This window comes from Oncorhynchus mykiss, chromosome 11 (genome assembly GCF_057628025.1).
Source record: "Oncorhynchus mykiss isolate SJ-2025 chromosome 11, ASM5762802v1, whole genome shotgun sequence".
Classification (NCBI taxonomy): domain Eukaryota; kingdom Metazoa; phylum Chordata; class Actinopteri; order Salmoniformes; family Salmonidae; genus Oncorhynchus; species Oncorhynchus mykiss.
In genome coordinates, this window is record NC_143032.1 from 16,588,785 (window position 1) to 16,614,786 (window position 26,002).

A 26,002-nucleotide genomic window follows, 5' to 3' on the forward strand; every position below is an offset into this window, starting at 1 on the left:
GATGAGCTGAAACCAGATAGATTTAAGTACTCACAAGTCCAGGAATAGTCAGACAGATTGAACTGTTTAAACCATTCATCAACCACTGCTGTACCCACCCTGTCTGGAGTAATTATGGTTATGTGCCTAGGTCGGACTCACTTGCCTTTCTCAGGTGAAGGGAACGACTGGGGACAGATGGGCAATGGTCCTTCTAGCTGCCCGACGATTCAGCAGAGTTACAGAAGTAGAAAATCTGTGAATAAACTATTTTCTTCTGATGACAGAGAAAGTTCCTGGGTAGCTACCGAGACTGACAGCAGCTGGACATTATACATTTTTCAAATACCGTCAGAGCATTGAAAAGTTAGAACATTTAAGGATACAGCCAGGCAATAACTGAAATAGATTTCAAGCACTTTTAGAATAGGCCTAGATATTGAACGATAAGAATGCGGGGGTACTTCTGTACAGGAATGCACCTGTAGTTTATAATCTTTATTATCATCATGTAATTTCATTTTGTTTTGGCCAACCCCGGGATAGTTGTAGTTGGCCACCCGACCAGCTGATCTGTGTTGTCGGCGTTAATCTGTTAATTAGGTCTGCTGTTCTGTACTGGTAGAGCAGGGTGTCCAGTAGCATGCAAAATATGTTGACCCTCATCTCGAACGTGTTCCGACTGGGCAACGCCAGCAAGAATGTGGTACGTAGTCTACTGACAACCTCCGTGCCGCTGTCCATGATGGTGAAAGTTAGCGAGGTGATTTCGCACTGAGATAGCAAGCTAGCTAGCCAGCCAGACTTGCCGGATGAGAGGTTGGTAGTAGCTCCAGCCCCAGCTAGCAGTGCTGACCTTGTAGGCCTGGTAACATGGTCAGTCAGTACGAACTCAACGACACAACAACCAAATCGATTTACTGTCGCTGTCTACTGCGGGTATTGTTTATATGAGTTGTTACATACATTGACAGCCTGTGCATGCATGCTCTATTCTGCCAGATAAATGTTTCAACAAAGCTGTGTAGGGTGTAATGGGATACCAACGATTATTGCATTCTCTTCTATTTATTTCCAGTAAGTTCACACTTATAAAGAACAGGGTAAAAGGCAATAAGAACATAAGCGCGAACTACAGCCACAGTTTAAAAAAAATCTTGGTGCTGTCCATGGTGCTTCGTGTTTTTTGCGCGGGTATAAGGGCACAACAAGGGATTTCCGCATCCTAGTTAGATGCTTCATTTTACCTGCGGCGTCTACAAGTTTGCCGCACGGTGGCGCTGTAAGGATGGTGTGTAGGCTAGTGATGGTTGGGGCTATTCTCTTGGCTGTCTGCCTCTGGTCTCTAGATTGTCCTCTGTAATGTTCTCTGTGAACTTCAGCCCCCTCAGCCGCATTCTCTCACCATAAACTCATCAGCACACCTTTCATGGTCAAAAAGGTATTAGGCCCTAGCAGGCCAGGTTTGTGAACTGGGAGTCTGTAGTCTGTAGAGATATGAGTTTTTGCACAAGTTCCCCTGGTGTTTTAAAGATTAATTACAGACACCACTCATTTTCTCCTCTCTCTCCCAATGACTACTTTTCCCCTTACTCTATTCCCCCCCACCCCCCACCCCCCCCTTCTCTCTCGCTCTCCCCCTTCTCTCTTGCTCTCCCTGGCTTTCTTGTAGGGAGCCCAAACAGTGTCAGAGGTAAGGAGCTCATAGCTCTGCTGTACAGCCTATCCTGTAGGCCTGATTTAGCCTGTCAGACCATGAACACAAAACAGCTCATATAGAAAACAGCCCGTGTGTGTACTGATAGAGGCCCTGACTGGTGCACTGTGGTAGATAGTGATAGTTCTGACTACAGATTAGTCTGCTTTGTCCCGACCCTCTGCTCCTCCCTATTAGGGCAGCTGTCAGACACCTCTGGCCGTGCTTTGGTCTGATTGGATGGTTCCTCTGTTCCCCAGCTGCTAATTGGTCTGTCCGATCACCGCCTGCCCCAGCAACACCCCGACAACCACCAATACCACTAGTTAGTATCTGACTGGCTGGCTGGCTCTAACAGAGAAACCTGAACCCCAAACAGCCACGTTTCTTCTGCAGAATTCCCAGTCCTCCTTTCACACTGTGGGTGGATTTAGCCTGGGGAGGAGGGTGGCTGGCTATTAGACTTGTATTTCCTGTGTGTGTATCGCTCTCTCATGTGTCATTCTCTCTCTCTGCAGGGGGCCAGGATGGTGGCTTCCACACGCTCCTTCGCTGACTTCACCCCACAGGCCAGCTTTGACGTCAAGGTGAGTCCACATACACTTTTAACACGCCCTGCTGGACGAGCCCTAGATATGACAAGGGAACTTCATTCTTAAAACTGTTATCTGATTGGTTGGTTGAGCTGTCTGTCTCCCTCCCTTCCCTGTTGTTAACCAATAGAAGTGTGAGCTGCACCGTCTGGAGGCGGGCCCCTCTGAGACAGCGGTGTTGACCAGAGAACAGGGCCTCCAGTACTACAGAACCATGCAGACCATGAGACGCATGGAGCTGAAGGCTGACCAGCTGTACAAGCAGAAGATCATCAGAGGCTTCTGCCACCTCTACGACGGACAGGTCACCACACACACACACATTAGATTAGCATATAAACACACACTCTCAGGGACACAAGAACATACCCCCCCCCCCCCCCCCCTCACTCCTAGCTGCTGTTGGTGGTGTGTTACAGGAGGCGTGTGCGATGGGCATCGAGGCAGGCATCAACCCAACAGACCACCTGATCACGGCGTACCGCGCCCATGGCTACACCTTCACAAGGGGCGTGTCTGTAAGAGAGATCTTGGCTGAACTCACAGGTGGGATACACCTAGACATTAATCTGAGGTCAGATCTCTATTTCCCCCTAATGGTTACAGTCAGGATTTAAGGAAGATAAACTGATCTTAGCTCTCTGCAACTTCTACCTGAAATAGATCTCTAATCTCTTTCTCTATTATTTTTCTCTCTCTTTCTATCTCTCCATCTCTCTCTGACCTCTCTCTATCTCTCCCTCTCTCAGGTCGTAGAGGGGGTGTGGCCAAGGGTAAAGGTGGTTCTATGCACATGTACGCTAAACACTTTTATGGAGGGAACGGAATCGTGGGGGCTCAGGTAACTATCTGAACAGGTCACTTACACACAAACACACACCCATGCATTCTCACTGTGTGTTTGTGTGTGTCTACAGGTTCCATTAGGGGCAGGTGTGGCACTAGCCTGTCAGTACCAAGGCAACAACCAGGTGTGCGTGGCGCTGTACGGAGACGGAGCAGCCAACCAGGTGAGGTCTATCTAACGGTTACAATGAAGTTATTAAATCATCATCATCATCATCATCATTGTCTCTTCTCTTGTCCAATCAGGGACAGATCTTTGAGTCGTTCAACATGGCAGCTCTGTGGAAGCTGCCGTGTATCTTCATCTGTGAGAACAACAAGTTTGGCATGGGGACGTCTGTAGAGAGATCTTCCGCGAGCACTGACTACTTCAAGAGAGGAGACTATATACCTGGAATCAAGGTAGGACACACACACACACAGTGAGTGAGTGTATCTTTGCTATATTAACCCCTCCGTCCCTGTGGTGTAGGTGGATGGCATGGACGTTCTGTGTGTGAGGGAGGCCATCAAGTTTGCTGCAGACTACTGCAGAGCTGGGAAGGTGAGCTATAATGGCTTGTAGAGCTGGAAAAGATGAGATCTGATTGGGGCAGAGAAAGTTATAACTGATTTAAGAGCTTGAAGAGTGTTAAGAATCACTTTGTCTCAGACAGTGAAATCTCAGAAGGCTGATCAGCATGTAGTATCACACGTGTCTCTTGCTTGACAGAGGGAGGCTCAGCCCAGTGACCAGTAGAATAAAGGCAGTCTGTGGAAGGGACTATAGGACAGAGCTGTAACTGTTCCCAGTTTAACCACTTATGGGGCTCCTGGTGTGCTACAGGGCCAAAGAGCATAGATATAGAGACATCAGGTCATCTTTGGAGACAGGTTATTGACTTGGCGGCGCAACTGTAGCTAGAAAAATAGTGTAGACGCAACTGCTTACTAACTGTAAACAATTTTAGCTGGCTAGCTAATCATCAGCTAACTGTGGGACAAAACAATTAAGTTATTTACCATTAATTAGCCACCTCAAATGTCGATGCAGTTTCCAAAACTGCAAGGGACAGACCATATATCAGTTGTATGTCTTTGCTGCAAGGTGTCACCAGTAATGTTAACTTGTTGATGTTTTATGAAGTCTCCACTTTCCAAGCGGGTAGAATTCCCTGATCAGGACATTCAGCTGTGTCATAGGAGCGTTGGTTAGCATTCTGAGTCTCCTGGCTTTGAAACCTCTCTGCCAGGGTCCTATTGTGATGGAGCTGGAGACCTACCGTTACCATGGACACAGCATGAGTGACCCCGGGGTTAGGTGAGATGTGATCTCTGACCCCTGACCCTGTGACCGTCACCTGACCCTCGGTTTCTCTCCACCTCCTCACTCCTCACCACACCTCTCCTTTCTGTCTCTCTTGCCCTCTACCTTGTGTAGCCGCTCTACTTCACTCTCCAATGTAGCCTGTCCTGTAGGCTCACCCAGTGTCGTTCAGTGTTGGTTTGGGACGTGCCTAATAACACTCTACCATCGCTTCCATTCCAGCGCGTGCTAGCTCTCTCTTGCTCTATCGCTCTCTCTCTCTCTGTGTGCGTGTGTGTTTCTCTTTCTCTCTCTCTGTCTCTCTCTCTCTCTCGTCAACGAATGGCTGGATCCGAACCCTGCTAATAAGGTCTAACTCCTCTTCTTCCTGTGTGTGATGTAATGTCCTGTAGCTACCGTTCACGTGAGGAAATCCAGGAAGTGCGCAGTAAGAGTGACCCCATAACCATGCTGAAGGAGCGTATGCTGTCCAACAACATGGCTTCTGTGGAGGAGATCAAGGTACTCACACCTTCACCGACAAACAAATATACAGACAGACACACAAACATACACATAGACACACAAACATACAGACACAGGTGGTCCAATTCTTTCTTTCCTTCTTCCTTCCTTCATTACCTACTTCCTTCCTCCCTACCATTAGGAGATAGATGTAGAGATCAGGAAAGTGATCGAGGATGCGGCCCAGTTTGCGATCTCTGACCCTGAGCCGCCATTGGACGAGCTCTGCAACCACATCTTCGCCAACAATCCACCCATGGAGGTCCGTGGGACCAACCCCTGGGTCAAACTGAAGTCTGTCAGTTAGACACACACACACACATGGACCAAACTACTGTACAGTCTATCTGCTGCACATCCCTTTCTACCCTCTGCAACCAACCCCTGGGTGAAAGTCTACTCCTCCTGTCCTCTGTCTCCCTTCTCTTATTCCCTCATGAATTGTCTCTAAATGCACTATATGAAAGAAGGTCATGACCCTGTAGGTCGGAGTTCAGTCTGTAGCAGCAATCCAAACCAGTCTGACACCTCTGACACTGACGTCACTGGTATTTATTGACACTGTATTGAGTATATTATGTAGTTTTATATTTATGTATTCTCCTGACACTGAGGGACCACCTGTCTGTAGATTGGAGGTGTATGGCTTAGGGCAGGCTTTTGTTCCAGCCTAGCACTAACACACCTGATTCAATCAGTCATCAAGACATTGATTAGCTGGATCTGGTGTGTTCACGCTGGTACTTACTAAGCTTGCACACCCTCTAACTCTCCAGTACCAGGGTTGGCTACCCCTGGATAAGGGAGTGTGTGTGGGGATGGTTCTAGGTTAAACCAAGTTCATCTCCCTGTAAGGTTTCAGACTGTTAGTATGTATTACCTCTGACCCAGATGTTATTGTAGCACCGTAGCACTTTGACTAGATAGATAAACTAATGAGATATCATACTGCAAGTCATTATTGTCATCATAGAAAAAGGGACCATCAATGGTGGTCTATTTCTTGCTCTTCCTCTCCTTCTTTAACTTCCTCCCGGGCATCAATCTATCCTTCTTTCTGTGAGCAGCGGATACTGATCCAAGCACTAACAGAAGAACTGAAAAACTGAACGATTGTTGTACAGTTTGTTGTGATTTGACTGAAGCAATAAAATTGGCAGAGACTGTGTGATATGTTAGTTGTTTGTGTCTGATAACACTGCAGAGTTCTGTGTGCAGACAGCTAATAATGTACCAAACCTCATGAGATTAGCTCCTCAGATGGAGCCATCTTTAAAAAAACAATGTTTTATCTTATTATGAACGCAACAAATACAAAAAAACAGAAATATACAAACGAGTACATAAACCTAACAGACAGGGGTATTATATATCAAGATTCATTTTCAATTTGTTAAATACTTTTATGGTGCGTATTGCTTTTTTGTTTTTACATTTACTGATCATTTCAAAATAATATTTATATTCTATCTGAAATAATGGAAGAGGGGTTTGTTCTCTGCCCACTTCATTTTATGGACAAAGAATCTTCCATGAAAGATAAACAAATTAACAATGAATGTTAAATCAGGGTCCATATCATTTGGTTCAAAATAAAACATAATAACAGAGTCTTTCAAATTAACATTAATAGTTTTTTCCTTTAAAATAAAATATTCTAACTCACACAAATCTTCTGACATAAGAACAGTCCCAAAATAAATGGTCAAGAGTCTCTGGGTCACAATTACAAAATACACTTTTGTTGTCAACAGCTATTTTCAATCTGTGTATAATAAAGGTCTTTACAGGGTAGATTCTATGAATGAGTTTGAATGATACTTCTTTCACCTTATTAGATATACGATATTTACCAGATAACAACGAAGCTTTGTTCCAGTTCACTTGTCCTAGGGCTACATTACAGTACATTTTAGCAGAGGGAATAGTAACATATTGACATAGTGTCCTTATATACATGTTATTACATTTATGGTTTAAAATGTCAATTCCTTCTAGTTGTAATGAGGCGACAAAATCCTCAACAGTTGCACTTGGAGTACTGTTATATTCCTCTAAGAGAAGAATAGCACCTTAAGGGACAGCTCTAACAACAATTTGATACTCCTCAGGAGTGAATGTAACATTGTGTGTTGTAATAAATTCTGGATAATCATATAGTTGTCCATCATTCAATAATTGTTTAACCCAAATAATGTTGTCAAACCAGTTCTGGAAAAACAAAGACTTGTTTTTGTATTTTATGTCTCTATTATTCCAGATTGTATACCTATGAGGGGAAATTGTGTTTGTACGTGATGTTCCAAGTTAGAAGTACTTGTTTATGAAAGTTTGCAAGCTTAATAGGGATTTTACCCATATCAAAGTTGCATTTGAGTAAGAATTCTAGACCACAAATGTGTTGGAATATTAAATTAGGGATGCTATTCCAGATGCAACCCTTATTTCTTAAATAGTTTTGTATCCATTTGGTCTTAAATATTATATTAGAGGTTTTGAAATCCAGAGCATTCAACCCTCCCTCACTTTGGGTGCTACATATTACCGCTTTTCTTAAATAATGAGGTTTATTCCTCCATATGAAGTTAAATAATTTAGTATCAACCATTTTAGTTACTGACAGAGGAGTATCCAAGGCAAAGGAGGTATAAACTCATCTGGACCTTCAGATTGTGATAAAAGTACTCATCCAGATAAAGAAAGATCTCTTAATAACCAGGAGTGAAATCTTTCTGATCTTTGCTAACTGTAATACCAAGATATGTGATCACATCTTTTACAGGGATATTACATACTGAGTTTCAGTCACATCTTTTACAGGGATATTACATACTGAGTTACTGAGTCACATCTTTTACAGGGATATTACATACTGAGTTTCAGTCACATCTTTTACAGGGATATTACATACTGAGTTACTGAGTCACATCTTTTACAGGGATATTACATACTGAGTTACTGAGTCACATCTTTTACAGGGATATTACATACTGAGTTTCAGTCACATCTTTTACAGGGATATTACATACTGAGTTTCAGTCACATCTTTTACAGGGATATTACATACTGAGTTTCAGTCACATCTTTTACAGGGATATTACATACTGAGTTTCAGTCACATCTTTTCAATGCAAATAATTCACATTTCCTAATATTCAGAGATAAACCTGATACATGTGTGAAGACATTAATACACTCAATAGCTTTCTTGACTTCATTATGATCTTTCCAAAAACAATGGTGGTGTCGTCAGCCAATTGTGAACATTTTATCTCTTTGTCTTGTATCTGAATACCCCTAAAACCATCCTTATTTATATGAAGTGCCATAACTTGTGTGACCAATAAAAATAAGAAAGGAGAAATTGGGCATTCCACGTCTAATGTGGAATCTTTGTGAAGTTCCGTGGGATAATTTAACAGAGCTGTTACTATTATTGTAAATGGTCTTAATTACAATTTGAAAATATTGAACAAAACCAAACAATCGAAGAGTCTCAAAAATAAAATAATGTTCAACTGTATCAAATGCCTTGTAAAAGTCTACAAATAAAATAAAGCTATCTTCCATAATGTGCTCATTGTAGTCTATCAAGTCCAATACTAGTCGAATATTATTACATACCCAGCCAGTCTGGTTTTATGAAGGGCAGATGGAGCCATCTTGCTTCCACCTATCCAGTTCATTTTACATCCATAAATCTAAGACATCATCTGCCAGCAGATGTCACCACAGCGCCAGAAGTCCACGCCCAGACAGTACAGCTGTATCTGAGGAGAGAAGGCAGAGATTAATGTTCTGTCACCAAGTTCAGTCTGGCAGTTCAGTATAAATATCTTTGGGTTGTAATTATACTGTTCCCGCCCACAGCACATCTTCAGTCACACACACACACACCTCTTTAGTCATAGATAATGACTCTGTGCCAGTTCATGGTTCTCATTATCCTTCATAGGGCCCATAAGGTGGATGGACTATAAATAGCTCATAATAAAGCAGTCTCTCACGCTAAGGACCTCCAACATCAAACTTTAACTGGTGAGAAACGATTCATACAGTCAGAGACAGACCCCTCCAAAGTCAAGGGTGGCAATTAAACTGCTAATATTAAGGTATACTATACTATGTTGGGGCGAATTGTAGCCTATGATAAAGCCCATGATTCGCCTATCTACATCATATAATTATTATAGCCTTATCTATATCATATATCATTTTCAACACACAACCTGCAGCATATTTCAGTTCATCGCCTGAATAGCTCCGTATTGATCAGAGTCATATTCTGCACTCTGACTGTGGGCTCTTCATGGTTACGGATCCATTAGCCTACAACGCACCGCCTTCACCAAATAATAAAGTCTCTCTTCTCACCCGGTGTCTCATGTGACCGGCCCGGCTAGACTGTAACTCCAAGAGCAAGCCCCCTCACCTGCCTGTGTCCGGCTCGGAAGAGGTGTCCCGTACTCCCGTTATAAGAGGGCCCCGCCCCCAAATATGACGCAGGCGTGACTCGTCAGTCTGACAGGCAGGTAAGACACCCGGCGCCATATTGGGTCAAAACGGAAGTGAGTGAGTGAGTGAGAGAGAGAGAGAGAGAGAGAGAGAGAGAGAGAGAGAGAGAGAGAATAGGCAGTGGAAACACGGCATAGTGACACAAGGGCGAAAGTGGAGAGCGAGACAGTTTTCCGTAAAAGGCGTTAGCTCAGCTAGTGTAATGTAGTGAACATTATTCCGCTAGAGAACGACGGGGCGGCCCCTGTTTTAGAAACTCATTTTCCTCCCATTCGGGGCTAACGCGATAGCCTACTAGAATAGAACAGAGTTTTAGATTACTACATTGATTGCCTACGGTCCTGTCTGGAGCGGAGCTTTAGCGCTCTAACTAATAGACAACACTAGAATAGATCAGAGGAAACCAGGACAGCTCGAGCGCCAAGATGCCCCTGGCACAATTGCCAGATCCCTGGCAGAAGATGGCACTGGGGCGGGCGGCAAGCGAGGTGAGTGTGTGTGTGTGTGAGAGAGAGTGTGTGTGTGTGTGTGTGAGAGTGAGTGTGTGTGAGAGAGAGAGAGAGATAGTATTCATTTCCATCACCAGAAAACTGTCTGCGGGAAAAGATGTGAACAGATTATTATATTGAAGCGTCACGTTGACTGTCTCTGAGCTGCACTTCATAGATATAAACAAACGCGTAGCACCACGGGTCTGAGGCTGGCTACTAAAACCAAATGGATAAGTTGCTGAGCCTCGGATAATAGAGAGAGAGAAAGGCGAGTGGGCGGTCATCCGACAGACCGCACGATTTAGGATGCGGCTTTCAGCGGGCGTGTGTTTCCTGGATGATGCGGTTAAAGCAAGCGTGACGTGTTTAAAGAGAAGTGAGTAGAGTCGCCCGCGTATGATTGTCTGAAGACATTCTCTGATTCACATTTGATTCATAATTATACCCTAGTGTACTACTGTACACAGCTCCCTCTCTCTCTCTACCTTTCTCTGTCCTCTGTCTATCTCAGTATGTATCTCATGCTCGATAACAAGAGGATGGACATATTATTGGTAACGTGTGTGTTCTCAGTGCTTTGTGGGAGAATGTTTCTAGGGCACAACAGCACTCTCACTCACTCAATCATTCCTACTCAACTAAGCAAGTTAACAATAAATGAGTTTTGGCAGCAGGTAGACTGACTGTTAGACTGTTGGGCCCTCAGTCGATACTGGTCCATTAGATAGCCATCACTGTATCACACTGTGTGTGAGTGAGTGTATGTGTGTGAGAGAGAGTTAACCAATTCATGACAGAGAGACATTAACTCTTTCATGACAGAGAGACATTAACTCTTTCATGACAGAGAGACATTAACTCTTTCATGACAGAGAGACATTAACTCTTTCATGACAGAGAGACATTAACTCTTTCATGACAGAGGCCGTGAGATTACTTTCTGTCTTTTCACTCCATCCTCTCCCTCTCTCCCGTCCTCTCCCTCTCTCCCGTCCTCTCCCGTCCTCTCCCTCTCTCCCGTCCTCTCCCTCTCTCCCGTCCTCTCCCATCCTCTCCCTCTCTCCCGTCCTCTCCCTCTCTCCCGTCCTCTCCCGTCCTCTCCCTCTCTCCCGTCCTCTCCCTCTCTCCCGTCCTCTCCCTCTCTCCCGTCCTCTCCCATCCTCTCCCTCTCTCCCGTCCTCTCCCTCTCTCCCGTCCTCTCCCTCTCTCCCGTCCTCTCCCGTCCTCTCCCTCTCTCCCGTCCTCTCCCTCTCTCTCGTCCTCTCCCTCTCCATTCTTTCTGTCCCTCTCTCTCTCTCTCCCCCTCCCTCTCTCCCGTCCTCTCCCTCTCCACTGTCCCTCCCCCTCTCTCTCTCCCCCTCTCTCCCGTCCTCTCTCTATCTTTCAATCATCCTGTTACATGTTTATCAGGCTTACTGCTGCACTGAACTAAGTAATAATAACGATAAGTGCTACTATTATGAATAATAACCATGTTACAGCCTCAGTTTATTCTGAGCGATCCAATCACTTTCATATTAAAGAAACATGTGACCTGACAGCGCCAGTACAAAAATGACTTCAACAGTTTCACTATATTTTACGGTACATCCATTCCCAAGTATTTAGCGACGTTGTGAAATGGGAATGACACAGTAATAACTTATACATTACAACGTTGTTTCGTTGGGATTCACTACATCTAGCAACACCAGGTATTTAGAAATTGTGTTGACTTCTTTGAAATAAAATTGACCAAAAATTCACATTACAATAACTAATAGTTGTTTATTGTGTTTTTGCAGGATGCCCATCGGCATGTTCTTGAGGATTCTATTGGAGAGGATGATTCTATGTCCTGTAACGTAAGTCTACAAACTCAAACACCCCCCCCCCCACAAGGGTGTTTGTTCTTCACTGGTTGCCCTTTTCTTGTGGCAGCAGGTCACACTTCTTGCTGCTCTGATTGCACACTGTGGTATTTCACCAATAGATATGAAAGTTTATTAAAATTGGATTTGATTTTGAATTCTTTGTGGGTCTGTGTAATCTGAGGGAAAATATGTGTCTCTAATATGGTCATACGTTTGGCCGGTTAGGAAGTGCAACTCAGTTTCCAACTCATTTTGTGGGCAGTGTGCACATAGCCCGTCTTCTCTCTCTCTCTTTCTCTCTCCCTCTCTTTCTCTTTCTCTCTCCCTCTCTCTCTCATTCTCTCATTCTCTCTGTATGTGTCAGCTGTATGTATAGACATTTAAATGCAGAGGAGATGGCTTATAGATCTGCCGTCTGAGAAGAGCTGAGCAGGTATTATTACTAATATCCCTAGAGGGACACACACACGACATCGAGGGGCATCTTAGTGGGGTCTTCCTCTCACTCTGACCACAGCTCTTTAATGCCGCACCCTGTTGTCACGGAGACAGACTGTGAAACCCCCTCTCTTTCTGGAAGTGTGTCTGTGTGTCAGATCTGGGTCATTTATGTATGTCAAATTCTTTCACACACGTGATTTGGATTGCCTGATATGACGGAAACAATGGAATAGACCTAAAGAAGCTACGCCAAGAAAATCTAAAATAATTTGTATTTGACCCTGTGTGTTGTAGTCCCTATGGAGAGTGTGTGTGTATGTGATGTATATTATACTTTGTGTGTGTGTGTGCGTATGTGTGTGTGCGTGCATGTGTCCGTGAGAGACAGAGAGAGAGGGATTGGCTGTGTCCAGCGCTCGCTGGCAGATGGTATTTAATCTTCTCAGGCCATCTGGACTGACTTTCTCTGGCGTCTTTAAACGCCCACGCGCGCGCACACACACACACACACACACACACACACACACACACACACACACACACACACACACACACACACACACACACACACACACACACACACACACACACACACACACACACACACACACACACACACACACACACACACACACAAACACTACCCTACATATTTATTTGGACAGTGAAGCTAAAACTTTTATACTCTTTATACTCCAGCATTTTGGATTTGAGATCAAATGTTTAATATGAGGCGACATTACAGAATGTCACCTTTTATTTTAGGTTATTTTCATACATTTCTAAATGGTAAAACATGTGTAAGCACTTTATGTATCTAGTCCCCCTATTTGAAGGTGTCATAAGTATTTGGACAAATTCACTTATAATGTTACATTTATTCAAAAGTTTAGTATTTTGTTCCATTCCTAGCACACAATGACTACATCAAGGTTGTGACTCTACAAACTTGTTGTGTTTTGGATGATGTTGTGCCTAATAGAAATGAATATGAATGTATTGTGCCATTTTGGAGTCCCTTTTATTGTAAATAAGAATGTAATATGTTTCTGAGCACTTCTACATTAACATGGATGCTACCATGATTATGGATAATCATGAATGAATCGTAGAAAATGATGACACCCTTTTTTCACACCCTTATCTTCAATTATTCAAATCAAATCAAATGTATTTATATAGCCCTTCGTACATCAGCGGATATCTCAAAGTGCTGTACAGAAACACAGCCTAAAACCCAAAACAGCAAGCAATGCAGGTGTAGAAGCACGGTGGCTAGGAAAAACTCCCTAGAAAGGCCAAAACCTAGGAAGAAACCTAGAGAGGAACCAGGCTATGTGGGGTGGCCAGTCCTCTTCTGGCTGTGCTGGGTGGAGATTATAACAGAACATGGCCAAGATGTTCAAATGTTCATAAATGACCAGCACGGTCAAATAATAATAATCACAGGCAGAACAGTTGAAACTGGAGCAGCAGCACGGCCAGGTGGACTGGGGACAGCAAGGAGTCATCAGGTCAGGTAGTCCTGAGGCATGGTCCTAGGGCTCAGGTCCTCCGAGAGAGAGAAAGAAAGAGAGAATTAGAGAGAGCATACTTAAATTCACACAGGACACCGGATAGGACAGGAGAAGTACTCTAGATATAACAAACTGACCCTAGCCCCCCGACACATAAACTACTGCAGCATAAATACTGGAGGCTGAGACAGGAGGGGTCAGGAGACACTGTGGCCCCATCTGATGACACCCCCGGACAGGGCCAAACAGGAAGGATATATTACTCAGCCTTTATCAACCTTAAGACCTATGTGCTTGTGTGTGTGTATGTATGTGTGTGCTTTTGTGCGTGTATATATGTATGTGTAAAATAATAATAATACATAATTTGCTGGGTGCTTATATTTGTCCTATTTCACACATGTACAAGTGTGTATTATACTCATGTGTGAATGGGAATTTTTTAGCGGACGATATTGCCAATCCTATTTGCCATATATTCAATTTAAGCCTACTAGAAAGTGTGTGCCCTCAGGCCTGGAGGGAAGCAAAAGTAATTTAGCAACCTAAGAATAGTAAAGCCCCATTTACTGGCTCAAATAGCTGACCAATCAGACTGTTAGCAACCCTTAGTAAACTTTTGGAAAAAATAATTCAGGAAGATTCAGGAATTCCCCAGGGCAACTGTTTAGGCCACTTACTTTTTTCAATCTTTACTAATGACATGCCACTGGCTTTGAGTAAAGCATTTCAGAATGGGTGGCGAGGAATAAGTATTTCTAAAACTAAAAGCATTGCATTTGGGACAAATCATTCACTAAACCCTTAACCTGAACTAAATTTAGTAATGAATAATGTGGAAATTGAGCAAGTTGAGGTGACTAAACTGTCATATTGATACAACAGTAGCTAAGATGGGGAGAAGTCGGTCCATAATAACGCACTGCTCTGCCTTCTTAACAACTATCAACAAGGCAGGTCCTACAGGCCCTAGTTTTGTCACAGCAGCACTACTGTTCAGTCATGTGGTCAGGTGCCACAAAGAGGGAACAGGGCAGCACGGTTGGACCTTAAAAGTACACAAGGAGCTAACATGAATGATATTTAATTATTATATAATTGTTTAGTTTTTTTACCTTTATTTAACAGGCAAGCCAGTTAAGAACAAATTCTAATTTACATTGACGGCCTAGGAATAGTGGGTTAACTGCCTTGTTCAGGGGCAGAACAACAGATTTTTGTCAGCTTGGGGATTCGATCTAGCAACCTTTCGGTTGCTGGCCCAATGCTCTAACCACTAGGCTACCTGCCGCCCCAAATATGCATGTCAATCTCTCCTGGCTCAAAGTGGAGGAGAGATGGTGAAGTGTTGACATGCTGAATGCACCGAGCTGTCTGTTTAAACTACTAGCACATAGCTCAGACACCCATGCATACCCCACAAGACATGCCACCAGAGGTCTCTTCACAATCCTCAAGTCCAGAACAGAGTATGGGAGGCGTACAGTACTACATAGAGACATGAATACATGGAACACTATTCCAAATCAAGTAACTGATGCAAGCAGTAGAATTTGATTTAAAAAACAGAACAGCGAGGACTGTGAAGAGACACACACAAAGGTACAGTCACACGCATATGCATAAGTGCTAGCACACACACTCATTGTAATATTGTTGTATGGTGGTATTATACATGTTGTATTGTAGATATGTAGTGGTGTAATAATGTTATATGATGTTCTTTTTTATCTTTTGTTTTATATGTAATGTAAGTTACTTTAATGTGATTGAACCCCAGGTAGAGTAGCTGCTGCCTTGGCAGGAACTAATGGGGATCCATAACAAACCCCAGGTAGAGTAGCTGCTGCCTTGGCAGGAACTAATGGGGGATCCATAATAAACCCCAGGTAGAGTAGCTGCTGCCTTGGCAGGAACTAATGGGGATCCATAATAAACCCCAGGTAGAGTAGCTGCTGCAGGAACTAATGGGGGATCCATAATAAACCCCAGGTAGAGTAGCTGCTGCCTTGGCAGGAACTAATGGGGGATCCATAATAAACCCCAGGTAGAGTAGCTGCTGCCTTGACAGGAACTAATGGCCCCAGGAAGAGTAGCTGCTGCCTTGGCAGGAACTAATGGACACCAGGTAGAGTAGCTGCTGCCTTGGCAGGAACTAATGGACCCCAGGAAGAGTAGCTGCTGCCTTGGCAGGAACTAATGGACCCCAGGTACAGTAGCTGCTGCCTTGGCAGGAACTAATGGACCCCAGGAAGAGTAGCTGCTGCCTTGGCAGGAACTAATGGACCCCAGGAAGAGTAGCTGCTGCCTTGGCAGGAACTAATGGGGGATCCATAATAAACCCCAGGTAGAGTAGCTGCTGCCTTGGCAGGAACTAATGGGGGATCCATAATAAACCCCAGGTAGAGTAGCTGCTGCCTTGACAGGAACTAATGGCCCCAGGAAGAGTAGCTGCTGCCTTGGCAGGAACTAATGGACACCAGGAAGAGTAGCTGCTGCCTTGGCAGGAACTAATGGACCCCAGGTACAGTAGCTGCTGCCTTGGCAGGAACTAATGGACCCCAGGAAGAGTAGCTGCTGCCTTGGCAGGAACTAATGGACCCCAGGAAGAGTAGCTGCTGCCTTGGCAGGAACTAATGGGGGATCCATAATAAACCCCAGGTAGAGTAGCTGCTGCCTTGGCAGGAACTAATGGGGGATCCATAATAAACCCCAGGTAGAGTAGCTGCTGCCTTGGCAGGAACTAATGGGGGATCCATAATAAACCCCAGGTAGAGTAGCTGCTGCCTTGGCAGGAACTAATGGGGGATCCATAATAAACCCCAGGTAGAGTAGCTGCTGCCTTGGCAGGAACTAATGGGGGATCCATAATAAACCCCAGGTAGAGTAGCTGCTGCCTTGGCAGGAACTAATGGGGATCCATAACAAACCCCAGGTAGAGTAGCTGCTGCCTTGGCAGGAACTAATGGGGGATCCATAATAAACCCCAGGTAGAGTAGCTGCTGCCTTGGCAGGAACTAATGGGGGATCCATAATACACCCCAGGTAGAGTAGCTGCTGCCTTGGCAGGAACTAATGGGGGATCCATAATAAACCCCAGGTAGAGTAGCTGCTGCCTTGGCAGGAACTAATGGGGGATCCATAATAAACCCCAGTTAGAGTAGCTGCCGCCTTGGCATGAACTAATGGGGGATCCATAATAAACCCCAGGTAGAGTAGCTGCTGCCTTGGCAGGAACTAATGGGGGATCCATAATAAACCCCAGGTAGAGTAGCTGCTGCCTTGACAGGAACTAATGGCCCCAGGAAGAGTAGCGGCTGCCTTGACAGGAACTAATGGACCCCAGGAAGAGTAGCTGCTGCCTTGGCAGGAACTAATGGATCCCAGGAAGAGTAGCTGCTGCCTTGGCAGGAACTAATGGACACCAGGTAGAGTAGCTTCTGCCTTGGCAGGAACTAATGGACCCCAGGAAGAGTAGCTGCTACCTTGGCAGGAACTAATGGACCCCAGGTACAGTAGCTGCTGCCTTGGCAGGAACTAATGGACCCCGGGAAGAGTAGCTGCTGCCTTGGCAGGAACTAATGGACCCCAGGAAGAGTAGCTGCTGCCTTGGCAGGAACTAATGGACACCAGGTAGAGTAGCTGCTGCCTTGGCAGGAACTAATGGACCCCAGGAAGAGTAGCTCCTGCCTTGGCAGGAATTAATGGGGATCCATAATAAACCCCAGGTAGAGTAGCTACTGCCTTGGCAGGAACTAATGGGGATCCCTAATAAATACATAATACCAAAAATGTCAAATGAGCCTGTTCCAAAATAAAGAACCTGCCATATGTATGCTCATCACTGCCCTGGGGATGACGCAATGCACACACTCTGTCTATATTCTTTTTCATTTCATTGTGCAACACAGTACTGAGAGACTGGGACAGCCGGCATTGGGCTCTTCATGAGAGTGAAGCATTGTGGGATTGTTACCGGCATTGGGCTCTTCATGAGAGTGAAGCATTGTGGGATAGTTATTGTGAGGTCACAAGGTGATGATGCAATCTCTGTATCAGGCGCCACACTTCCTGAATGGAACACTCTCTAAGAACAATTATATTGCATGCACACACACACACACACACGGTCAGAGGGGTTTTCTAGGAGTTTCCCTCAGACACTTTTAATCGAGAGAAGAGGGAGGAGAAAGAGAGGGGGGAGAGTTATGAGAGAGACACAGGAAGGGAGGGACAAAAGAGAGAGGAGAGGGAGAGAAAAAAAGGGAGGAGATGGATGCAGAGAAAGAAGGAGAGGGCAAAGGAGGAAGTGAGGGGCTACAGGCCAAACAGAGCCCCACCCAGGGATCCCCAGTCCCCCAGAGCCCCACCCAGGAATCCCCCTGTCCCCCAAAGCCCCACCCAGGGATCCCCCTATCCCCCAGAGCCCCACCCAGGGATCCCCCTGTCCCCCAGAGCCCCACCCATGGATCCCCCTGTCCCCCAGAGCCCCACCCAGGGATCCCCCTGTCCCCCAGAGCCCCACCCAGGAATCCCCCTGTCCTCCAGAGCCACACCCAGGGATCCCCCTGTCCCCCAGAGCCAGATATCTACTGAACCACTCCATCTGAATCAACATGACCTTGTCACAGTCACACTCTGGGCCTGTATTCATTAAGCGTCTCAGAGTAAGAGTGCTGATCCACGTCCATATACTTATGATCTAAAGGACAAAACTGATCCCAGCAGAACTCCTCCTCTAAGACGCTTTGAGAATACGGGTCTTGTTCCCCTACAAATTCTGCCTTTAAGAAAAATCAGACTGTTTAAATTTAGAGCATAATTCTGATACTCCCTCTTTCTTCCTCAAATGGTGATAGAGGGATGTCTGTTGTCATGGAGATACAGGGAGATTCTGTTTCTGTACCGTCAGCAGGAAGTTAACCTCTAGACAGGGAACACATAGACACACAAAACACCAGTAATGGCTAGTGTTTAAATCAAATGAAATGGTATTTTTCACATGCTTAGTAAACACCAGGTGTAGACTAACAGTAAAATGCTTACTTACAGGCCCTTCCCAACAATGTAGAGAGAAAGTAATAATAAATACACAATGAGTAACGATAACTTGGCTACATACACAGGGTACCAGTACAGAGTGGATGTGCAGGGGTACGAGGTCATTGAGGTAGATATGTACTAATAACTAGGAATAAAGTGACTAGGCAACAGGATAGATAATAAACAGTAGCAGCAGCGTATGTGATGAGTCAAAAAAGTTAGTGCAAAAAGGGTCACTGCAGATAATCCGGGTAGCTATTTGGTTAAATATTTAACTAACTATTTAGCAGTCTAATGGCTTGGTGGTAGAAGCTGTTCAGGATCCTGTTGGTTCCAGACTTGATGCATCGGTAACGCTTGCCATGCGTTAGCAGAGAGAACAGTCTATGACTTGAGTGGTTGGAGTATTCAACCATTTTTAGCGTCTTCCTCTGACACCACCTGGTATCGAAGTCCTGGATTGCAGAGAGATCGGCCCCAGTCATGTACTGGGCCTTACGCATTACCCTCTGCAGCGCCTTGCGGTAAGATGCCAAGCAGTTGCCATACCAAGTGGTGATGCAGCCAGTCAAGATGCTCTCAATGGTGCAGCTGTATAACTTTTTGAGGATCTGAGGGCCCATGCCAAATCTTTTCAGCCTTCTGAAGGGGAAGAGGCGTTGTCGTGCCCTCTTCATGACTCTGTTGGTGTGTGTGGACCATGATAGATCCTTAGTGGTGTGGACACCGAAGAACTTGAAGCTCTTGACCTTTGTCTTGCTGACATTAAGGAAGATGTCGTTGCATCACACTGCCAGGTCCCTGACCTCCTCCCTAAAGGCTGTCTTATCATCGTCGGTGATCAGGCCTCCCACCGTCGTGTCACCGGCATACTTAATGATGGTGTTGGAGTTGTGCACAGCCACGCAGTCATGGTTGAACAGGGCGTACAGGAGGGGACTAAGCATGCACCCCTGCCGGGCCACTGTGTCAAGGGTCAGCGTGGCGGATGTGTTGTTGCCTTTCCTCACCACCTGGGGGTGGCCAGTCATGAAGTCCAGGATCCAGTTGCAGAGGGGGGTGTTTAGTCCCAGGGTCCTTAGCTTAGTGATGAGCTTGGAGGGCACTATGGTGTTGAACACTGAGCTGTAATCAATGAACAGCATTCTCATATAGGTGTTCCTCTTGTCCAGGTGGGAGAGGGCAGTGCAATAGAGATTGAGTCATCTGTGGATCTGTTGAGGCAGTATGCAAATTGGGGTGGGTCCAGGGTGTCTGGGATGATGTTTTTGATGTGAGCCATGACCACATTTCAAAGCATTTCCTGACTACAGATGAGAGTGCTACAGGGCGATAGCCATTTAGAAAAGTTACCTGGCGTTCTTGGGCACAGGGACTATGGTGGTCTGCTTGAAACATGTAGGTATTACAGACTGGGTCAGGGAGATGTTGAAAATGTCAGTGAAGACACTTGCCAGCTGGTCAGCGCATGCTCTGAGTACGCGTCCTGGTAATTTGTCTGGCACTGTAGCATTGTGAATGTTAAAGTGTTTAAAGGTCTTACTTAAATCATCTATGAAGAGCGTGATCACAGCTGGTGCGTAAACAGCTGGTGCTCTCATGCACGGTTCAGTGTTGCTTGCCTCAAAGCGAGCATGGAAGGCATTTAGCTTGCCTGGGAGGCTTGCATCATTGGGCAGCTCGCGGCTGGGTTTCCCTTTGTAATCTGTATTTTTTAAGTGTATTTATTTCACCTTTATTTAACCAAGTAGGCCAGTTGAGAACAAGTTCTGGCCAAGATAAAGCAAAGCAGTGTGACACAACAACACATGGAGTTACACATGGAATAAACAAATGTACTGTCAATAACACAATAGAAAAGTCTATATACGGTGTGTGCAAAAGTAGTAAGATTAGGGAGGTAAGGCAATAAATAGGCCATAGTGGCAAAATAATTACAATTTAGCAATTAAACACGGGAGTGATAGATGTGCAGAAGATGAATGTGCAAGCAGAGATACTGGGGTGCAAATGAGCAACAACAAAAAAATAACAATATGGGGATGAGGTGGTTGGGTGGAATATTTACAGTTGGGCTATGTACAGGTACAGTGATAGGTAAGCTGCTCATCAGCTGATGCATAAAGTTAGTGAGGGAGATATAAGACTCCAGCTTCAGTGATTTTTGCAATTCGTTCCAGTCATTGGCAGCAGAGAACTGGAAGGAAAGGCAGCCAAAGGAGGAGTTGGCTTTGGGGATGACCAGTGAAATATACCTGCTGGAGCAAATACAATAGTTGCAAGCCCTGCCACATCTGACGAGCGTAGTAAGATTAGATCTTAGTCCTGTATTGATGCTTTGCCTGTTTGATGGCTTGCCGTAGGTCGTGGCAGGATTTATTATAAGCATCCGGATTAGTGTCCAGCTCCTTAAATGTGGCAGCTCTAGCCTTTCGCTCAGTGCGGATGTTGCCTGTAATCCATGGCTTCTGGTTTGGATATGTACGTACGGTCACTGTGGGGGATGAATTTGTCGATGAACATATTACATATTACAGTCTGTGCTAGTGAAACATACAGTTTACATACAGTATACAGTTTACAGACCATTTATATATTTTGAGTATCTTCATGGGCGTTGTGTAGGATTTTATGTTTATCTATTGGAACGCCGTATGTTCGTGTGTCTGTGTGGGTGTGGGTGTGTTTGTGTGAGGTAGTGGAAACCCTCTGAGGAATGATGTGTGTGTTCCTGTGCAGATGTGGTTGCCAGGGGAGCAAGGACAGGACATGCTCTAATCACCACGGTGACCAGCAGCTGTAGGCTCTTCCTGGGCAGACCTTCCTCCTGTGTGTGTGTGTTTAGACTCCTATGAGTTCCTCTCTCTGTCCATTCTTCAACTCAGTGGCCTGTGAATGCTTGGGTATGTGTTTCTCTCTGTCGTCGTTTGTGGATGTGTGTGTGTGATATGAGGACAATGCTGAAGATGCTTTTGTCTTGGATCAGACACAACCATATACGGGTAGGGCTCTGACAATATGCACACGCAAACACACATACACACACGGTTAGCGTTTGCTTTCCCATACTGACTGTGTTAGTTTCCCAAGCAATTACATTCAGTGTCTCTTTCTTTGGGTGAGGGCAAACATTCTTATTCTATGTTAAGACAAAGGCATGTGTGTATGTGTGTATTTGTGTGTGTGTGTGTGATATAATTACGAGGCTCTGACCTAAGAAGCGCTGCTGGCAACAGATGAAGCGGTGAGATTTCTCTAACAAGAGAGACCAAGAGAGACAGAGACAGAGACAGAGACAGAGAGACAGACAGACAGAGAGAGAGAGAGACAGACAGACAGAGACCGAGAGAGAGAGAGAGAGACAGACAGACAGACAGAGACAGAGAGACAGACAGACAGAGCGAGAGACAGACAGACAGACAGACAAAGCAAGAGAGAGAGAGAGAGAGAGAGAGAGAGAGAGAGAGAGAGAGAGAGAGAGAGAGAGAGAGAGAGAGAGAGAGAGAGAGAGAGAGAGAGAGAGAGAGAGAGAGATCAGACTGACAAGACTAAGAACAATAGAGCCAGTGTAGATCACTGCACTGTGGGGTTCCCCCTCTTTTCTTTCTTTCTCTTGCTCTCGCTCTCTACCTCTCTGTCTCTCTCGCCCTCTGTCACTCTCACTCAGTCTATTTCTTTATCACACTCTCTCTCTGTATTTTCTCTCTCTCTGTCCTGCTGGATAACTTGTGTGTTAAATTCTGTGTTCAATTTATTGCACAGATCTGTGAATAGTAGGTGTTTTGAACACGGTGGAGTCTCCACTCAGTCAGAATAGAAGGTGTATTGAACATGTTGGAGTCTCCACTCAGTCAGAATAGAAGGTGTATTGAACATGTTGGAGTCTCCACTCAGTCAGAATAGAAGGTGTATTGAACATGGTGGAATCTCCACAGTCAGAATAGAAGCTATATTGAACATGGTGGAGTCTCCACTCAGTCAGAATAGAAGGTGTATTGAACACGGTGGAGTCTCCACTCAGTCAGAATAGAAGGTTTATTGAACATGTTGGAGTCTCCACTCAGTCAGAATAGAAGGTGTATTGAACATGTTGGAGTCTCCACTCAGTCAGAATATAAGGTGTATTGAACATGGTGGAATCTCCACAGTCAGAATAGAAGCTATATTGAACATGGTGGAGTCTCCACTCAGTCAGAATAGAAGGTGTATTGAACACGGTGGAGTCTCCACTCAGTCAGAATAGAAGGTGTATTGAACATGGTGGAATCTCCACTCAGTCAGAATAGAAGCTATATTGAACATGGTGGAGTCTCCACTCAGACAGAATAGAAGGTGTATTGAACACGGTGGAGTCTCCACTCAGTCAGAATAGAAGGTGTATTGAACATGGTGGAATCTCCACTCAGTCAGAATAGAAGCTATATTGAACACGGTGGAGTCTCCACTCAGACAGAATAGAAGGTGTATTGAACATGGTGGAGTCTCCACTCAGACAGAATAGAAGGTGTATTGAACATGGTGGAGTCTCCACTCAGTCAGAATAGAAGGTGTATTGAACATGGTGGAGTCTCCACTCAGTCAGAATAGAAGGTGTATTGAACATGGTGGAGTCTCCACTCAGACAGAATAGAAGGTGTTTTGAACACGGTGGAGTCTCCACTCAGTCAGAATAGAAGGTGTATTGAACATAGTGGAGTCTCCACTCAGACAGAATAGAAGGGGGCCAAGCAGGCAGAGATTGAATTCTAATTCAGATAAATTCAGTTCCTGAATAAATTATGCTGCCCTATCCTCTCTCTGCTCCTCATCATCAATACTTAATAATCTCTCTCACTTTCTCGCCGCCTTTCTGATTGGTTGTTAGTTAACCTATCACTGTCTGTAGAGCGCCTCATGACCAGTTACCAAAGGACAGTGTGTGTGTGTGTTATGAGACGGTGTCCTAAGGCCTAGCCTAGCGGATGTGTTATGTTCTGCTAACCTAGGCCCAAGTATGTGCATCAATCAGCCCTCTGTGTGTGTGTGAGTGTGTTTGTGTGTGTGTGTGTCCTCGCTTGTATGTGCACTGTTAGTTTGGTTGCATAAGTGGTTTAGGGACACAGATTGCCTGGAATTCCTCTCTCACAGTCCATGGAAGCCACTGCCACACAGAGACTTAGAGCCTAATACTGCATACTGCACGTATGAACGCACACGCACACACAGACACACGCACCCATGGAGGTTTAATACAGAAAGACCAGCTCCAGAGCTGTTAATGCTCTAGTACTTTTGTAGTACTATTGTAGTAATATTGTAGTACTACTTATCAGTCTATTCTTCTACACACTGTATTCAGTACAGTAATGTATTTAATATCTTCGCTAGTCTCACTGTTCAAGGGAAGAAAGTGTGGTTTAGAACTAGTAGGTTAGACTGTCTCAGACTGAGCTGTTTAGTTGTAGAGGTCTGTCCCCCCAGAGGAACCCCGGGACTTATTGTTCTTGTTGTGTGAGGACAATTAGTGAGGTTGCACTCATGGGGAAGGTGATAGGCCTTGCACAACAGCTGCCTGTAATCCCTTCTACGCTGTCATATTCTGAGACACGTGTGTGTGCATTCTTTGCAGTACGTGGTAGTCAGGCATTGGTCCACGTGTATGGTGTGTGTGTGTGTGTGTGTGTGTGTTTCATGGGAATCTCCAGATCACATGATGGAAGCTAAGGGTAGGAGGTTACAGAGGGGTTTAGGGGGGATCCCAGTTTGGATTTCCGGTGTTCCCCCTGACTGAGTCACACACACACACCTCCCTCACATACACTCCAACATGCTCCCTCTTCTTCACTCTTATTTTCACCCACTCTACCTCTGTCTTACACACACACACATCCAGTGCATAGCTGTCTGAAGGACAGTGTGTGATTAGGTATGAGTGAGGCCAAAGCAGTGTGTGTGTTTCTGACTAGCAGACTCAAGGCCCTAGGATGTCTACTGATCCAAAACTTTACCGGAGACCTTACCAGGAACTGCACCGGAAACTTTACCGGGAAGGAGCGGGACTGGGGTTTGTTTACCAGGGCAGGATGCGGGTGTTCCGAAACCCAGGGGGCTGTAAGTACAGGACTGTGTGTGCGGGTACAGTAACGCTATCCTGGAGTGTGTGTGTCAGGTTACCACTATCTGTCCTAAAGCTGACAAGTACTAAAACTTGCCTCTGTACAATGTGTGTATTTGTGTGTTTGTGTATGTGTGTGGCTTTCAGAATTGGCTGTAGAATATTCCATGGAAGATAGAGAACATTCCAGCTAAAATTGTAATTTGTGTTTGTGATGCTGCTGTTCTCTGTGTAGTTCTTTCTCTCTGATCTCGTCTACAGGCTTCTGTTCCTTACAATGATGCTTGATTAGATCTCATCACTTCATTAGCTGAATTAATGTCATTAAATGAATAGGCCTATGCAGCCACAGTGGGATTGAGTTATAGTGATCTTGGAAGGCTGTAATAGACTTTCTCTATGCACACGCACGCACGCACACACACACACACACACACACACACACACACACACACACACACACACACACACACACACACACACACACACTGTTTGTGGTGGTATTAAACAGTAATGGTGTGTTGTGGTTGTAGAAGAGGAGAGGGGTTGTGTGTGCGTCTGTCTGTCTGTCTGTCTGTCTGTCTGTCTGTGTCTGTTGAGCGCTGGTGTTGCTGACCTAGATGCAGCGCTCCTAGTGGCCGGTGATTTTATTGCAGGAAAACTAAAATCACCTTTGCAACTAGAGGTGAAAAAACACACAGAAACACATACAAAACTCTAGTTCACCATTACTCCACACACAGAAACACATACACAACTCTAGTTCACCATTACTCCACACACAGAAACACATACAACTCTAGTTCACCATTACTCCACACACATAAACACATACAACTCTAGTTCACCATTACTCCACACACAGAAACACATACAACTCTAGTTCACAATTACTCCACACACAGAAACACATACAACTCTAGTTCACCATTACTCCACACACAGAAACACATACAACTCTAGTTCACCATTACTCCACACACAGAAACACATACAACTCTAGTTCACCATTACTCCACACACAGAAACACATACAACTCTAGTTCACAATTACTCCACACACAGAAACACATACAACTCTAGTTCACCATTACTCCACACACAGAAACACATACAACTCTAGT

The 26,002-nt window shown here is 45.0% G+C and overlaps 2 protein-coding genes across 7 annotated transcripts in view; both read left to right on the forward strand.

Moving 5' to 3' along the window:
• The first annotated feature begins 498 nt into the window (after nt 1–498).
• Nucleotides 499–6,092, forward strand: LOC110535379 (pyruvate dehydrogenase E1 component subunit alpha, mitochondrial). Of its 5 annotated transcripts, XM_036935040.2 has the most exons (12): nt 551–685; nt 1,652–1,672; nt 2,194–2,262; nt 2,399–2,572; nt 2,688–2,814; nt 3,018–3,109; nt 3,186–3,278; nt 3,361–3,516; nt 3,587–3,658; nt 4,347–4,414; nt 4,813–4,921; nt 5,067–6,092. In XM_036935040.2, the coding sequence occupies exons 1-12, from the start codon at nt 623–625 to the stop codon at nt 5,229–5,231; spliced, it is 1,209 nt and encodes a 402-aa protein (XP_036790935.1). In that variant the 5' UTR covers nt 551–622; the 3' UTR covers nt 5,232–6,092. The 5 variants fall into 5 exon arrangements, 3 of the variants coding, with proteins under 3 accessions (XP_036790937.1, XP_036790935.1, XP_036790939.1); XM_036935042.2 differs by lacking the exon at nt 1,652–1,672 and having other exon boundaries at nt 499–685; XR_016484404.1 differs by lacking the exon at nt 4,347–4,414 and having other exon boundaries at nt 546–685.
• A 3,384-nt stretch (nt 6,093–9,476) lies between these two features.
• Nucleotides 9,477–26,002, forward strand: part of LOC110516493 (ribosomal protein S6 kinase alpha-3) — a 35,040-nt gene continuing 18,514 nt past the window's right edge. Inside the window, exons 1-2 of one of the 2 annotated variants that reach the window (XM_036935047.2) lie at nt 9,477–9,927; nt 11,715–11,774. In XM_036935047.2, coding sequence (XP_036790942.2) covers nt 9,865–9,927; nt 11,715–11,774 — 123 coding nt within the window. In that variant the 5' untranslated portion in view covers nt 9,477–9,864. Of the gene's footprint in view, nt 9,928–11,714; nt 11,775–24,366; nt 24,875–26,002 lie in introns of those variants that run through there. The other variant, XM_036935046.2, reaches the window with a different exon arrangement.

Coding starts and splice junctions, on each gene's coding strand:
- LOC110535379 (XM_036935040.2), top strand. CDS start 623: ATGCAAAATATGTTGACCCTCATCTCGAACGTGTTCCGACTGGGCAAC. Junction 2,263..2,398: donor AGGCCAGCTTTGACGTCAAG/GTGAGTCCACAT, acceptor GTTAACCAATAG/AAGTGTGAGCTGCACCGTCT. Junction 2,815..3,017: donor GATCTTGGCTGAACTCACAG/GTGGGATACACC, acceptor TCCCTCTCTCAG/GTCGTAGAGGGGGTGTGGCC.